This window comes from Hordeum vulgare, chromosome 4H, assembly GCF_904849725.1.
Source record: "Hordeum vulgare subsp. vulgare chromosome 4H, MorexV3_pseudomolecules_assembly, whole genome shotgun sequence".
Classification (NCBI taxonomy): domain Eukaryota; kingdom Viridiplantae; phylum Streptophyta; class Magnoliopsida; order Poales; family Poaceae; genus Hordeum; species Hordeum vulgare.
In genome coordinates, this window is record NC_058521.1 from 529,816,697 (window position 1) to 529,833,438 (window position 16,742).

At 43.4% G+C, this 16,742-nt stretch overlaps 2 protein-coding genes across 2 annotated transcripts; both read right to left on the bottom strand.

Moving 5' to 3' along the window:
• Window positions 1-2,472: 2,472 nt before the first annotated feature.
• Window positions 2,473-5,490, bottom strand: LOC123449289 (50S ribosomal protein L15, chloroplastic). Its single transcript, XM_045126446.1, has 3 exons — window positions 4,997-5,490; window positions 4,710-4,861; window positions 2,473-2,827 (listed from the first exon to the last, which is right to left on the bottom strand). Exons 1-3 carry the CDS (start codon window positions 5,406-5,408, stop codon window positions 2,606-2,608), a joined length of 786 nt encoding a protein of 261 aa, XP_044982381.1. The 5' UTR covers window positions 5,409-5,490; the 3' UTR covers window positions 2,473-2,605.
• A 267-nt stretch (window positions 5,491-5,757) lies between these two features.
• On the bottom strand, window positions 5,758-12,690 carry LOC123449288 (DNA-dependent metalloprotease dvc-1-like). The gene is made up of 7 exons (XM_045126445.1): window positions 12,330-12,690; window positions 9,895-10,056; window positions 9,738-9,804; window positions 9,594-9,659; window positions 9,399-9,517; window positions 7,019-7,098; window positions 5,758-6,901 (listed from the first exon to the last, which is right to left on the bottom strand). The coding sequence occupies exons 1-7, from the start codon at window positions 12,449-12,451 to the stop codon at window positions 6,207-6,209; spliced, it is 1,311 nt and encodes a 436-aa protein (XP_044982380.1). The 5' UTR covers window positions 12,452-12,690; the 3' UTR covers window positions 5,758-6,206.
• Window positions 12,691-16,742: the final 4,052 nt, after the last annotated feature.

Sequence of the window (16,742 nt, forward strand, 5' to 3'; positions counted from 1 at the left end):
CTTGCTTCGAAAACACATCAAAAGCCTCGTGGCTCTGATACCACTGATAGATCTCGTGGATCTTAGGCTAGATGTGTTCGGGATGATGTAGTAGATTATTACCTTGTGATGAACTCGATGAGCTCCCTCCAGATCCCCACCTCCTCTATATATAACACTGCGCGACAGGGGCCCACCAGCCTAGCTTGGGCTGGACGCCCCCGATCAGGGCGTGGGCCCATTGAAAAAGAGATCAATCTGGTCCAATGGGCTGTTGGGCCCATTGGGAAAGAGATCAATCTAACAGCTAGTACCTCTGTACCTAACCTAACCAACCGGGAAGATGAAAAAGAATGGTGTTTGCCATCCTATACATACATCTATAATCTCCATACGTATGCAAGAAGTGGAGTTCTGGAATGTATTCCAGCTTGTGCAGCTAACATCTCGCCACAAATTTTGCTCGACAAAGCAGTACTCCCTGTGTACCTAAATAGTTGTAGTTGTAGAGTAGTTAGCGGAGATCTTCTGCTCGTCTTCTCACATGCAAAATACATGAGCAGGAAATTCGACCCCTTTCCCTTCCTTGGCTGAGGAATTTTCTCTTTGGCAGCATGACGCATTTTTCTTTTTTTCTTTTTCTGAAAGCGTTGACATGGGGAGGAATAGCAAGAAACCTTGCTTGGCAAGCGTAAGTGTGCACAGGTGTACTCCACTGTGACCTCACTATCCATAAAAATTAGCTATAAACACCGTCTGTCTCTAAATTTTGATCCGGCAGGTTTGCTTGGAGAGCAAAGAGATTGCCGTTCCATCACGTTTCCATCCACCGGTCAATCCAGACATTGCGAGGGTACTTCTATCAAAAGATTAAAATGTCGACAAGCGTCCAGATTGTTCAAATACTCGCAGTGATATTACACTTCAGATGCTTAGTGAATGTGTTAGCGCGTCGCTTAACTAGTTTGTCAATGTGGTACTTATTAAACTACTGAAGATTGACTTATCTATGTATGACCATTCAAAATGTTGCCACGCAACGCTCACACGAAATCAACATGATAGATTAGTTACATGATTTGGATATATGTCATCTGAAATATAAAGTGTTTCTCTCAGCTTTGTTTTTCTAAATAATGCAGCCATAAACTAATGCTGGGGTGGAATGGAATTGTAAGAGAAATGTTTACCAAGAAATTCAGTAAGCATATAAACAATTGAAATGATATACAACAAGCCAGTTCAAAACAGAAGTGTCAATGTGAGGAAGGATCAAGAGAAGGGACCAATGAAAAAAAAATGATAGTACAGATTACAGATCATGAGCACTATAATCATGCGCGTCCTAATGGGACAAGTCACAAAGACAGGGAAGCACTCCTTGGCAGGCATTTATGTTTGAGCAATCATAGAAAAACAGTAGTACTTGTAGTGTTTGGAGCACCAACTGGAATGCATGGATCACCCACTGATGAACACGAGGGAACATTTCCAGGGGAAATGTGCTGTCCATACCGCCAGATTAACTCAACAAAAGAGAAATTCCTTGTAATGTACAGAGTCAGCGTTAACTCCAGGGCCCATAGGTGATGATGCGAAGATTTATCATGTACTCCCTTTGTATCTAAATAATTGCAGTTGAAGAGAACTAGTCTTGCTCTTCGTAACTACAATTATTTAGATACAGAGGAAGTAAAAGTGTTTGTATGTAACTGGAGTACATACTTAACAGCAGTCAAGCATGTAGAACTGTCCTAATCAAACTCCTTCAAACACGCAACCCTAGGATGAGCTCTGTTTTTTTTTTTTTTTTTTTTTTTCAGGAAAGGATGAGCTCTGTTGAAATGTTTTGTTCACACAACAGTGGTTATGCGTGTATAGAATGAATTGCGCCTTTTTATAATAATTGCAGATTCCTGTCAATAGTGAACAGTACATCATATATGCACGCCGTCCACTATCCAGGAACCAGGAAAGGGCGTGCACGCACAATTAAGAAGCCCACAGGTCCACATTAGGTCATTAATGAAGACGCTGAGATGACGATTTCAAAAACAGCCCAAATTACCCTATCGATGAACATAAACATAGACACCCTACATTATTCAGAGATGTTTCTCCTTGAATGAGATTGCCACATCAGGTTTTAGCCTCGACAATAAAAAGAAGAAAGTTGGCAAGAAAATAACTGGCACATAAATTATCGACATAATTGTATGCCATTTCCAGTATTGCTACGTGGATATACATTTCAAAAGCTATAATATCTGATGCAAGTGGCACATGATCCTTTTTTCACATTGACCATTGATTCCTAAAACTAGGGGAGGTGTGTTACTACTGAGCTTTGTGTTATACAGTACTATTATGAGCCAAAATTCCAAAACCTAGGGCTTTGTTTTACTAATACCCGTTTATATTGTGAATAGTTAAAGCTAATATTTCTTTTAAGGAACACCACATAAAAAGGGGCCATGCATGGTAACACAGTACTGAAAATAAGGGCACAACTTACTTGCTTATCACATAAACACAAAATCCATCTTACATGGTAGTTTTGAAATGAGATGGGAGCAATGAACATATGCTAAAGAGAAGGGCAGAGAAGTACAGTGTTGTATGAACTCTATGCGGCAGCTTCATCAGATTCACCAGCGCCGCCTTTTTTCTTGCTGAAGTACTCTTCAGCACGAGCTTGGTTCTTCACATAAGCTGCTGGTAGCCATTTCTTCCGCTTGGGCAACACTGTTAAAGTACAGCCAGCTGCCTCAAGTTTCTCCTTGGCCGCAGAAGAGAATGCCCCAGCCTTGATGTTCAACTTGACTGATAGATCACCATCTCCCAAAATCTACATATTGCGCGAACAGGACGTAAACATACAGTCATACACAGACCATACAAAATGGCACTCACAAGTAGCAGATGAAATCCATTTTTTTTGGGTGCAGAGGCACAAATGTATAGTTATTTCTGAAACTGTTTGATCTATAGGACAAATGTAAGGAGAGCCCTGAAACAAAGGTAAATAGGCTCACATGAAGCTGTTATTCACAATTACTAGTTTCTGCGAGCATGCTATTGGGATGTTGAATTGATACAAGACACCTTTTATCCTCATGATGCCCAGGAAATTTTAAAGATCCAACTACCAGTAAATGGTAAAAATTCAATAACACTTCATTACCTGGCTCTACGATTAAAATGGGTGTTTTTTCAGTCACAAGTGCTTATAAGTTGGCTCACAGTTATCTGCTGAAACTAAGAAAGATGGGAATGGCCATTTGGCTGCTGGTGAGCATAATTTATTGTAAAATATATGGTATGCTAATGTGTCAAAAAGGAGAGTTTTTGGATGGTAAGTAACTATTGATGCATTAGCAACCAAGAAAAACAAATGGCTTACTTTGTTCAGGTATTCCGGCAGAACATATGTTCAGGTATACAGGACAATGCTGGTTTACTTTTTTGTTGGATTTATAGTTAGCAAAAAAAATCAGCTTTACTTCCTTCTCATGCTTTGGAGAACTTGGCACCTAGGAATGACATTGACATTGTTCATTCTTAAGGAGATGCTACCGTTCATGACTTGGTTCAGTATCTAACAAACTAGACCCGGTCCATACAAAATGGGTAGTCTGAATCTGAAGGTGTAAAAGGAAAAGGGCCCATTTTATCCTGGTTTGCTTGATGTTGAGAAGATGCCATACTAATATAAACACTAACTCGTGGACACAGCCGCCTAAGGGCTAGGCAAAAACCAATGTGGATACAGGATATCTAGAGGTAACGGGATGCTTCAGTTGGGAGTTGTTATCCAAATTCATACACATGCAGTTGTCTCGAAAAGATCAAGATATATATTAATGTGTGGAAGAAGCTGAAATGTACGGTTGTTTGGAAGGATTTTCTCAGGCTAATCATAACCAGGCATTCTCAAATCATATTCTTTGTTGGAAGTTAACGCCCACAGCAGCTGGACTACAGATAAGGCAAGTTGGACTGTTGGAGTATGGTGATCATCGTCATCAATGCTAATATGATGCAACTTATGCCTGGGAACCAGTTGCAAAGGTTAAGAGAGATGCTAATAAGGTCGCTCATGAGCTCACGCAACTTGCGACAAACAGGGTGTGGTGTTTGGGATAATCAAGCTCCTGCTTGTATCTCTTCGTTTTGTGTGCAGAATTGTACACATTTGGTTATTGATTAACCAATCTCTCTTTTCCCAAAAAAGGATATACCAATAAGGCTCTTGAATGCAACAACAACCCTACCAAAATTAAGAAGTAACATCAACTGTTACCAGCACTCCAGCAGGACAAGAGAGTGGCAAGGGACCAAGGACAAAACCAATAGCACTCCACATTACAAAATTAGCATTGACAACTGTTCTAGGTCCAGTTTGCAATTGCTGTGCTGCATTATGGAACCTACTAAATTAGGTGAATATATCTACTAATTCCAGTTAGAGTTTCTTGTTACATCTCAAGAAAAGATGATGTGAACTAACAGTTACTCCTACAACCTAAATAGGAATAAATAATGCTTAGAGCAACCTCAACCATGCACCTTAGCCTCGTGCGCAAAAACAATATCTTGCATGCAACACAACAGCTAGGAAAAGGAAAGACCAATCAAGTTGCGCATGGCCAGAAATTAAGCCAAACATTCAAATGCAAGGACACTTGGGTTTCAGTAGAGATAACCATGTAAATCACCATAGGTTGTACCTTGAGTGGAAGCTTTCTTTCCCTGCCGGATGGATTAATCAAGCCCCTCGATTTCAAGGACTCCAACGAAATCTCATCGCCGTCCTTGAACCCACCCTGCACTATGTCTCTCAAATTGAACGGCACGTACTTTGGCAACCCGATATGCATTCCTGAAAAAGGCAGGGTAGAACTAGCATCAGGTTATTTTAATCAAAGTCGTCGTTTCCCAAAGACGGTCACTGATGCGTTTCGAAAGCCAATTGAGCACATTATATGAACAATGTAGATTGTTGGAGGTGACTCACCGCCGGCGATTCCGCGGAGCTTAGGAAGACGGCGGTAGAGCGGCATTTGCCCGCCCTCGAACCCTCGGCGGACGCCGGGCCCGGAGCGCGACTTCTGCCCGCGCATGCCGAACCCGCAGCTGGCGCCCTGCCCCGCCGAGATACCGCGCCCCTTCCGCTTCGGCTTCCGCCGCGCCCCCTTCTGCGGGCTCAGGTTGTCGAGCCGGAACTTCTCCACGGGCTCCGCCTCGGAGGTCTCGGCGGCGCTGCACACGACGGTGACGCGGCGGGGCGCGCGCGCGCGGAGGAGGAGGGCCCGGCGGCCGGCGAGGGAGCGGGGAATGGCGGCGAAGCGGGAGGAGGAGGCGGTGGAGGCCGGGAGGTGGAGGAAGGTCGCGGCTGGAGCGAGGGAGAGGAGGGTGATGGACGCCATGGCGGAGGGCGCGCGCGCGCAGCTCGACGGTGTGGATAGAAGTGTAGATGAGTGGGGGGGTTTGGGAGTGAGATAAGATGGAGATAGGGCAATTCCCGTGTGTTTGGGTAGCTTTTCTCATTTAAATTTTTTGAAAGGGGTTTATCGTCAATATCAATACTACTACTAGTAGGTAGTATTAAGAAACCAAAGATGCAAAGAAATGCAGACATAGCACAGCATTGTGACTTCCTAACTTGGATGTAACTTTGGCAATTCATTTGACCAACAAAATATATGTTACATGCCATAACAAATCAAACATACGGAACTTATTTTTCGGAGACAAATCATGTGGCAGTACCTTTTGTGACATGTAACATTTTTGGTTGGTCAAATCACTAGTCAAAGTTAGAACCTAATTACAAAGTGGCCTTGCATCTAATCTTTTCTCACGTCTATGGTAAAAAAGAACCGAAAACCATAGGCCTGCAATTACATGACTTGCCACTGTCAGGAAACAAAAGAGAAACACGGTGAAGTGAGCTACAGCCTACAGACCTGCCATTGCAAACCCCTCTATGCTAGTAATTAGTAATACAAAAAAAGGACTGTAACAGAAATAAACAAGACTATGTACAGCAGCGCAGGGCACATAAACTACAGCATCCTCACCATAGTGGCGAGATGCGCAAACCAATCCGAGTTTCAAGTTTTACAACCTTAGCACCTCTGCAGTGTAGCGACATGTCTAGCAGTAGCAGGACGCGCAACGGAAAGCTTGGGCTGATAAGAGGAGCTACTGAGACTCTGTGATAGTCACCCATCTGGAATGTCCACAATTTCACCAACGATTGGTGAAACCAAAGTTCCATCGCCAGTTTGACCTGGAGCAGCTACACGATCACGCACAAGATGATCTGGCAACGACCGTTCTTCGACTTGAGAAGCAGGCTCACTTTCAGATATGTTCTTGTCCCCTGGGCCTTGAGAACAAGATTCAACACACACATCCTTTCTACCATTGTTTGGTTCCGGAGCCTGAGAATTTTCCAGTAACCTTTGTCGTTTTCTCATTTCGGTTCTTTTATTGATCAAAGGTACCTCATCTTCATCTGAATCATCGACACAGTAATAATTCAAACGTTCAACTATTATTGAATAGGATCTGTCCCACTTGCTGGTTTTCCTTTTCTTTCTTCTGCTGCACTCTTGGTTCCTTTTTGCTGTATCTGGTCTTGATCGCTTTGGTGCTTCCTGAACAGTTGTGCCAGTCAAGTTGCCAAAGCAAACGTCCTTCGATAATTTGATTTTCTTATTAGACCTGTCCCCTGAAGAGGAGCCCAGTCCTGATTTGTCGATTGCATCATCAGTAGGATGACGGAACTCAGCTGGTGCATCTTCCAGTTCATGCTTATTGCTTGTCCCCGGCTTATTTGATGTATGTTTGGCATGCCAGCTTCCACTGGCTGATTTGGCAGCCTTGCGTTCATCAAGTGTTTCTTCAACTGAAGCTGTCAAAAACAATAAACAACACTATAACTCTATACAACGTATACTAGTAATGAAACAAAATGAAGAGTGGTCCAGACATTTCTAGATGAACTACTAGGTCTTATGGCAAAAGCTACCTACTGAACCCCCTGGTTCTGCACAGCCCGGTGCTGATTTTCCAACTCTATGATAGCTACCGGAGCATCGCTTCTTGTGCCTGCATACCAAGATATACATATCAAAACCAACATTAAAAGGCAAACATCCAAGAGTATATGGTGGGAAGGAGGTACAAAAATAGGGTGCAAAGTTGGCGATAGATTAATACGAAAAATCCAACAAATTTGAGAAAAGCATATTTTGGTAAGATTTTGCATCAAAAAAATCTAATTCGCAGTCGGAGACTATCCTTCTTTTGTCAGGCTTAAATTTAGATGACGTGTCAGATAAATAACCAAACTCGGATACCTGCATAATTAGCAGACAGTGACAAGTAACTAAGAAAGTTAGTATGTTAGCCTCGCTACCATTACATAACATTTTGACATTACTGACCCACTCAATCAGATTTTTTCTATTATCAACAAGTCATCAGCTTTAGGGTTAAAAAATGTTTCATTTCCAGCATCGGTGTAACTGACTTCATAACACTCCTTTGGCTCAACAACAGTCACACAAAGAAGGGGAAGTTGTCATATGGCATGTTTTTTGCCTAGAACTCTGCATGACATTTATTGCTCGAGAGATCACCCTATGACATTTTTTTTATCTTGGTTGTTGGTGTGCACATCTTGCTATACAATTTAATCACTTATCAGCAGCGCATTTTCTCTCATTGGTTTCTTGTGGTTCCACTCTATATTTGGAGACAAAAAGTAAAAAAAAATCCATGCACATAGAAATAATAATCTAAAGGTAGATAAGCTTAAATGCATATGCATGTATGCACACTTGTCCGTAATCTTTTGATGATTTTCTTCGAGATTGCAGGTCTTGCAGAAGCCATATCAGTGTGGGGCTTGAAAAGATGTATCCTGTCAGGTATATGGAGTTGTAGGCATGGATCAGGAACAATGCTCCATTCTCCTCCAGCTTAAGATCCAGGCAGGACATGTGTCTAGACACAGGATGCAACGCCCATAGCGCCTTACCAGCATTTCTTAGCAAGCTCTGCTATCCAGCATGCTTCAACCCAATATAATTGTAATTGCCAAGTGTGGCCTTAATAAAGAATTCAACCATTAAACATAACCCAGGTTTAGCTAACTATTCATATTGTAGAGTTTCATGATAATTTGTCAAGAAATCAGCAGATTAGTGTGCTCCAATAAACCTAAGGAAGCATTGTGTGAGCTCAGACTATTCCAAAATATGAGCCCGCATTGTTTAATTAGGAGCAATGGAGCACATTGTCCAAACAATTGTTGATGATTGATTTCGAAGCTATAAAAATCAATCTATTTTTTGACAGTCTAGAAAATCAATCCTTAGCTACAATTATATTTCAAAACATGTTATTCTTTTATGGTTTAATTCTTTCATGCTACACTAGGTAACTGCAATTATTTAGGTTCAAACAGATGGATGATATAGATTGCTTGCCAAGAGATCTCAAAGAGGCTCTGTGTGTTGCATTCTACATGCAATCCTATGTGCCTTCTAGATCTCGAGCTGGAGATGGAAGCCTTGTCTCCTCTGTCTGCCTACACCTATCAGGATACTACATCCTTTCTAATCCCCTCGTTGGTACAGCTGTTGCAAAACCTACAATCCTGAAGAAAAAATACTTCGAAAGATTTCAGACAATTAAGCATGTATACATATATATTATTTTTAAGCCCTATCTACCTTTCAGCTTATTAGTTTTGATGTGCATTGAAACAATCTTATGTTTGTCTGTATATGTAAAAGTAGGGACTGCAGGAATCAATGAGAGTTGTGATGTCATAGATGTGCACAACAACAACCAAGATGGAAAACCGTGTCATGATAGTGATCGTGAGAGCAATATTGAATGTTCAACGGTAGCTTCCTTACTTGAATTACTTGCATGTGACCGTTTGGTTTGCTATTTTATATGTAATACCATGAAAACAGGGATGATGACAATTACGTAATCTTAAGATTGATGATGTGACTCCTCCATCACATAAAAAAGGAAGATATACATGGACACAACTGGATCTGAAATGTAAATTAAGTCTTCTTTAAGACACGATTTGTTGCTATATTTTCATTTCTTTTTTCATACCAATATATTTGTTGGTGTGCCAATGTACACATATTGACATATATGCATAATGCTTTCTATAGTGCAGATATATTTCTTGTTCTTTCCAAATACATAATGGCAACTCCCCCTTCTTTATATGACACTTGTTGAGAAGCCGAGTGGTATAGCTAGAACAAGTAAGGAATGTCATCAAGTCAGTGAAATCGGTGGCAGGAGAGAAACAGCAGATATACCAAAAAGGCAAATACCAAATAAAAAATTGCAGTGAAGCATAGAGCTAATACCTATGCCACTGACAAGCTGAATTCGGGCACGAGGAATTAGCACCCATTCTCTCAATGCAGTCATCATGTGAAGGTCCTCTGATCTTGGTTGATCTAACAAAATCTCCACAGCCATCACACTGCACAAGTGGTGAGCTGTCAATCTCAAAATTTAATTTCCGATTTACTTACTAGTATTACAGTCCAGATACTTACTTCGTATTGATAACATTTCTTTCTGATATCATGGAGTGTAATTATGTTGTAGCCACCAAGAGGACGCTGAATATAATTGACGATGTTAATAACGAACCTCGTAAGCACAGACTGATTGACAGCCAATACTTGAAGTCAACTTACATGACGATCTGGTACAGGGCTGGAATTGATTGTATTCATTAACTTCTGAAAGTTTACACCATGGTTACTGCAACCACGGTATGAAATTAACCAGAAGGAAATTAGAAATTTGGAGGCATATTAGAAAATCCCAGTCTTTGTCTTATTGAACAAGTACCTATGGTTAGTGTTATTATCTTTGATGCACACATAGGCATGAATCATCTCATGGAGCAAAACATTCTTCAGATCGGAGTATGTGTGAACTTCATACAAGGACCTCGAAAGAAGTACAATACAGCCACCACCACCAGGATAATACTCACAGCCACTTGTATCACTGAAAAAAAAAGATTAAACATGAGAAATTTCAATACAGTTATTCTGGTGATACCGTAACGGGAACCAACAAGTACTTCGATACATACTAATGTGGATGATAAATCACACATAATTAAATCTGGCTTTAGCATTGGTTGGACTTCAGAAAGCTATTTCTGGTATAAATCCATTCAGTTTTTTTACTCAAATGAATCGAACTATTAGCATAATGCTGAACTATTTCCTAACTGGAAGTCCACCACTATGATTGATGCATCACATAGTATAGAAAATCTAGACCAGCAGGAGGAGCCCCTGCGGCTTTTAAATTAAGGAGGTGCGAGGCGCAACACCTGAACCCACAAAATTAATCACGTCCACAGGGTTTGAACCCGCATCGACCGGGATACGCCACCATGTTCCAACCACACGGTATACAATTCATCTATTACAAGAAAATTCATTGACCTTTGTAATGTACTAATGTCATAGCACGCTTTGGTTCCACAATTTTCTCGTCACTTTTCATAACTGATTAAAATGGATGCATTACACTTCACTCGTATTTTTAATCAATGATAAGTCTCACGCGTACTGAAGCCTTGGTATTATTAACTTGTTTTTACCCAAAAAATAACCATACCATATGAATATTCTAGACTTTATGTGGTGAGGTTTTATGATGTAATGAATACTTAGGAGAGGTAGACATATCTATTCCGTAAATTGCAAATCCAAGATGCATGGAGAAACGAGACGACTTGGCACTCTCTTGAGGGTTGAGGCTTCTTTCGTGGTAGCCTTTTAGAGTTGTGGATTTCAAACAAACGTATTTGTTGATTGGTACAGTGGCTATTCCTTAAGTGCAAAATTGCCACTGTGCCCCATCACAGGAGACAGGACCAAATCATCCCACCAAAAGTTCTGCTTTCATCAAGTCTACAAGTAAGAAAATCACAATAGATCCTTGTGTTGGAACAAAGAGCTATTGCACCATGTCTTAAGAGATTAGGACTATTTTCAGTATATCCAAGCATATTATAATGTATAACGTATGTACAATAGGAAGGTCTTCAGCCCTAAACCTTTTCAGTCGCCCAAACAATGGCATCTAATGGTTCACATCTAGTGGAGCCATCCAGCAGTGGCTACTTAGACCCTGTTCGGCAACACTCCAGCTCCTAACTCCACGACCGGAGCGGGTGGAGCGGTGCCGAACACATCAGCTCTGAGAATCTGATAATGGAGAGCGGAGCGGCGTGACCCATGCTCCTTGTTTCAGAAGAAGCGGGAGCTGATCAAAATTACAATAAGTGCCACCGCCAAGTGCCACCGCCAAGTGCCACCGCCGAAACGGTATGAGTCTATTTTCTCTCCTCTCCTCTCTCTATTGCTAACATGCTAAGAAACAGAATCAGCCGCACAGAGCGGAGCCAGCCGAATGGTCCTTCCTCCAGGCATTCAATCGGGAGAGCGCGTCCTGCGTGGATCGGAGCAGAGCGGCTGTTTTTTCTGGAGTGGAGGATTGCCGAACAGACCCTTAATTGAGTGTGGCATTGATCGAGATGGCAAGTGCATAAATGGTATCATCTCTACACAGTTTTCCTCTATCCTTCCCAGAAAGGATGTGGAAGATACATACTGATTCATCCTGCTTTGTTCTTTTCATACACCCAATACTTACTACCGACACCACAGTGCTCCAAACGTATCTTCAACTCAATGCACAATATAACAATGCAAGGATTCAGAGGTTAGCACTAAAACTTCAGCCAACATCGATGCGTACGCAGCAGTTTATAGGGTTATCTGAGCCACCTATGTCTTGGCTGGAACTTTTGACCGGAATAGTGAAAAACGGATAGCATTATTGTTCCCTCTGGTGCCCCAATTATTTTAGGGGTTGGTAATTCTTATGAACGCAAGAAAGCGACTGGACTCTTCCCCTCCAAATGTAATTGTGAAAGTTCCCCCTGATAGACGAACGGCCGTCTAGACTTGACAAGGCTGCTAAACCTCTAGCACCTCCGGAAGGACCAAATCACCGCTCCTGCACAATAGCGTTCTTCTCCCTGCAATTTCCCCCCGAAAATTTATCAAAATGCATCGAATCTAGGCAGCCCGCGAATGTGCAGTGATTTCCGAAGGGGAACAAAGAAATGCAAGATATATCTTGCAATACGGGAAACACTCCACATCTGAGGCCTCGATCTGCATAAGCCCGGCCAGAAAGCCAACCTAGATGGCACCCAAGAACAGAAAGAACTCGACGATTGGGAGGGCGACTGTTACCCGTAGGGGAGTGGCTCCTCCGCCCAGGTGACGGCGCACGCGCCGAGGGTGTCCTGGAAGTAGAGGGCGTTGTAGTGGCAGAAGAGCTCGGCGATGTCAGGCTCCGGATCCGAGCCCGCCATGGCCGCACAAGGGGAACGTCAGGGTTGGGAAGTTTGGGAGAGACGGCGAGGGTTTTAGGGGAAATTTTTTGTCAGGGTTCCGGCTGATGTAGGGGGCGCATAGGGCAAATTTGGCAGTGCGAGGATGACGCCGGTCGTCATCTATTTACCGGGTTCCTCTCCTCCGCGCTGTTTCTCTTCGTGAGCCAGAGTCAACTCCACCGGACATTTTGCTGACGTTTTCTTACGGCCTGTTCGGAGTCCCTCCGCTCCAGAACTTTGCTCTGCTCCAAAACTCTGCTCGCGGAGCAGGCAGAGTTCTAGTTAAAAACTGTATATTGATATGTTTTATGTATTTGGTATCGCTCTGCTTCACAACTTTGAAAACGGAGTTTGACGGAGCTGTAGTTTAAAATGATGAAGCTGCAGTTTTCTCATTTCACGGATTCTGAGAGTAGGGGATTACCGAACAGGACCATACTCCATTGATAAATTTTAGGGAGCTGATGGATTACCAAACAGCTCCATATATAGTTTTATGATTGTATAATCATATACACTCACATTTATGAACTCACATACGTAAAATTTATCCTATTAGCATTTTTTAAAAGGGAGTCAGTATAATATCTTAAAATTGATGAAATTACGATCGACAAAAACGTCTCCTTCTGGCCTAAATTTTTTCCAAAAAAGCGCTAGCGTTTAAATTCGAACTAAAACCATGACAATAATTATTGGCAAATGCGATGATGACGTCGGTCGTCATTTATTTACCGGGTTCCTCTCCTCCGCGTTGTTTCTCTTCCTGAGCCAGAGTCAACTCCATCAAACATTTTGCTCACGTTTTCTTACTGCATGTTCGGAGTCCCTCCGCTTCATGACTCTGCTTCAGGAGCAGACGATGTTCTAATTAAAAATCACGAAACAGACACATTTTTAGGGGTTGTTCGGATCCTTTCCGCTCCGCAACTGCAGCTCCTGGAGTGGAGGAAGCGGCAACACAATTCCAGAAAGTTGCTCAAACCGAGCTCCTCACGCGGAGTGAAGTTCTCAAACTGGAGAAGACCCGAACAGCCTCTTAGTGTCTGTTCGGACTTCCTCCGCTCTGCAGCTTCGCTCCGGAGCGGAGCGGCACGCATGTCTAATTTAGGGAGCGGCTAAGAGCATCTCCAACAGCCGCGCTAAAAAGCACGCGCGCAGTAAAACTCCTTTAGCGCGTGCGGGATGATTTTGCGTGCTCCGGCGGAGACGGCAAACTCAAGCGCGCGAGAAAAAGCGGGCAGGCGCGCGCTAGATTTGGCGCGTGACGCCTATAAAATGCAGCGCCCGCCACGCGCCGTTCCACCAAAATCGCCGCCCCCTCGACTCGCCACGCGCCCTCCCTCGTCTCGCCACACGCCCCTCTGCCTCTTTTCTCGCGTCGCTGAGGAACTTCGGGCTACCGCGGCGTCCGCACGCGCCCCTTCGACGCCTTCTATACCGAGATCCATCCGACGACATGCTGATGACGAGTTGATGAATATACTTCTCGCCCCTCGTTGGTTACCCCAAGTGGAAGGTGGAGATGTAGTCAGCAGCAAGTTTCCCTTACACGGAAACTGTAAGGTTTATCGAACCAGGAGGACTCCAAGGATCAACAAGTAGGTGTCTGCTGCTCTGGCGCTAGCAGAAGACGTGGACCTGCACACACAACAAATAACTTTGCTCCCAACGAGTACAGAGAGGTTGTCAATCTCTCCAGCTTTGTAGTTTGCAAAGGATCAAAACACAAGCGGGAATAGTGATAGTGATTGCAACGGAAAAGTAAATGAAAGCACTAAATGGTGGAGGTGTAAGCAATGGTGGTGATATGGACATGAGTCACATGATGTTCACTAGTGATGTCTCTCTCCCAAAAGACGATAAACAACTATGCTTGGGTAAACAAATTACAGTTGGGCAATTGACATAATTATAAATTGTTGGGGAACGTTGCATGGGAACCAAAAAAAATTCCTACGCACACGAAGACCTATCATGGTGATGTTCATCTACGAGAGGGAGATCGGATCCACATACCCTTGTAGATCGCTAAGCGGGAAGCATTAAGAAACACGGTTGATGTAGTGGAACGGCTTCGTGATTCAAATCACCGTTGTCCCACGATCCGTCCCGATCTAACACCGAACGGACGACACCTCCCCGTTCAGCACATGTACAGCTCAATGACGATCTCCGCCTTCTTGATCCAGCAAAAGAGATGGGGAAGTACATTAGTTCTCCGGCAGCGTGCTGGCGCACTGATGATGGTGATGATCTATTCCTGCAGGGCTCCGCCCGAGCTCCGCAGAAAACTGATCTAGAGGAAGAACTACGAAGTAGAGGTTTAGGGTTGCACGTGGCAAAGTTGTGTCTCAAAAATCCCTAAACCTCAAGTATATATAGGAGGAGCCAAGGGGTGGGGCTTACCTCTAGGGAGCCGGCCGAAGGGAGGAGGGATCCTCCTCCAAGTCGGTTTGGAGGGAGGAGTCCCTTGCTTCCTTCCCACCTCCTCTTTTTTTCCTTTTTTTTCTTTCTCCTTTGATTTTTTCCTCTTGGCCGAAATAGCCCTATTGGGCTGGCCTCACCAGCCCACCAAGGGCTGGTGCACCACCCATGGGCTATTAGGTTCTCTCCCGGGTGGATGGCCCCCTCCCGGTAAAAACCCATAACACATTCGTCATTCCCGGTACACTACCGACAATGTCCGAAATCTTTCCGGAGGCCAAATGAAACAATCCTATATATCAATCTTCGTTTCCGAACCATTCTGGAAAACCTCGTGATGTCTGTGATCTCATCCGGGACTCCGAACAAACCTTCGGTCACCAACACCTATAACTCAACTATACTAAAACGTCACCGAACCTTAAATGTGCAGACCCTGCGGGTTCGAGAACTATGCAGACATGACCTGAGTCACTCCCCGATCAATATCCAACAACGGGACCTGGATGTCCATATTGGATCCTACATATTCTACGAAGATCCTATTGGTTTAACCTTTGTGCCAAGGATTCATATAATCTTGTATACCATTCCCTTTGTCCTTCGGTATGTTACTTGCCCGAGATTTGATCGTCGGTATCCCTATACCTATTTCAATCTCATTACCGGCGAGTCTCTTTACTTGCTCTGTAATACAAGATCCCGTGACTAACACTTTAGCCACATTGCTTGCAAGGCTTATATGTGATGTTGTATTACCGAGTGGGCCCCGAGATACCTCTCCGTCACACGGAGTGACAAATGCCAGTCTTGATCCATGCTAACTCAACGGACACCTTCGGGGATACCTGTAGAGCACCTTTATAGTCACCCAGTAACGTTGCGACGTTTGATACACACAAGGTATTCCTCCGGTGTCAGTGAGTTACATGATCTCGTGGTCATAGGAATGAATACTTGACACGCAGAAAACAATAGCAACAAAATGACACGATCACATGCTACGTTTATAGTTTGGGTCTTGTCCATCACATCATTCTTCCAATGATGTGATCCAGTCATCAAGTGACAACACTTGCATATGGTCAGAAAACCTTAACCATCCTTGATCAACTGGCTAGTCAACTAGAGGCTTACTAGGGACATAGTTTTGTCTATATATCCACACATGCATTTATGTTTTCATTCAATACAATTATAGCATGGATAATAACGATGATCTTGAAACAGGAAATATAATAATAACTATTTTATCATTGCCTCTAGGGCATATTTCCAACAGTCTCCCACTTTCACTAGAGTCAATAATCTAGTCTCACATCGCTATGCGATTTACATTGGAATGAATCTAACACCCATGCAGTTCTGGTGTTGATCATGCTTCGCTCGTGGAAGAGGTTTAGTCAGCGGATCTGCAACATTCAGATTTGTGTGCACTTTTCAAATATTTACGTCCTCTCCTTCGACATAGTCGCGGATGAGGTTGAAGCGTCGTTTGATGTGTCTGGTCTTCTTGTGAAACCTTGGTTCCTTGGCTAGAGCAATGGCACCAGTGTTGTCATAGAACAGCGTTATTGGATTTAGTGCGCTCGGCACAACTCCAAGGTCCGTCATGAACTGCTTCATCCAGACACCCTCCTTAGCTGCCTCCGAGGCAGCCATGTACTCCGCTTCACATGTAGAATCTGCTATGACGCTTTGCTTGGAACTGCACCAGCTTACCACACCCCGATTGAGAATAAATATGTATCTGGTTTGAGACTTAGAGTCATCTAGATCAGTGTCAAAGCTTGCATCGACGTAACCCTTTACGACGAGCTCTTCGTCACCTCCATAAACGAGA

Bases quoted from the DNA above. Each gene is read 5' to 3' on its own strand.
- LOC123449289 (XM_045126446.1), bottom strand. From the start codon at position 5,408: ATGGCGTCCATCACCCTCCTCTCCCTCGCTCCAGCCGCGACCTTCCTC. The intron at 4,862-4,996 runs GTGAGTCACCTC...TGCCTTTTTCAG, and splicing joins GCTCCGCGGAATCGCCGGCG to GAATGCATATCGGGTTGCCA. The intron at 2,828-4,709 runs GTACAACCTATG...CGCAATATGTAG, and splicing joins AAAGAAAGCTTCCACTCAAG to ATTTTGGGAGATGGTGATCT.
- LOC123449288 (XM_045126445.1), bottom strand. From the start codon at position 12,451: ATGGCGGGCTCGGATCCGGAGCCTGACATCGCCGAGCTCTTCTGCCAC. The intron at 9,518-9,593 runs GTAAGTATCTGG...CCACTTGTGCAG, and splicing joins AGAAATGTTATCAATACGAA to TGTGATGGCTGTGGAGATTT. The intron at 7,099-9,398 runs GTATTAGCTCTA...CTTGGTATGCAG, and splicing joins TCAGCTTGTCAGTGGCATAG to GCACAAGAAGCGATGCTCCG.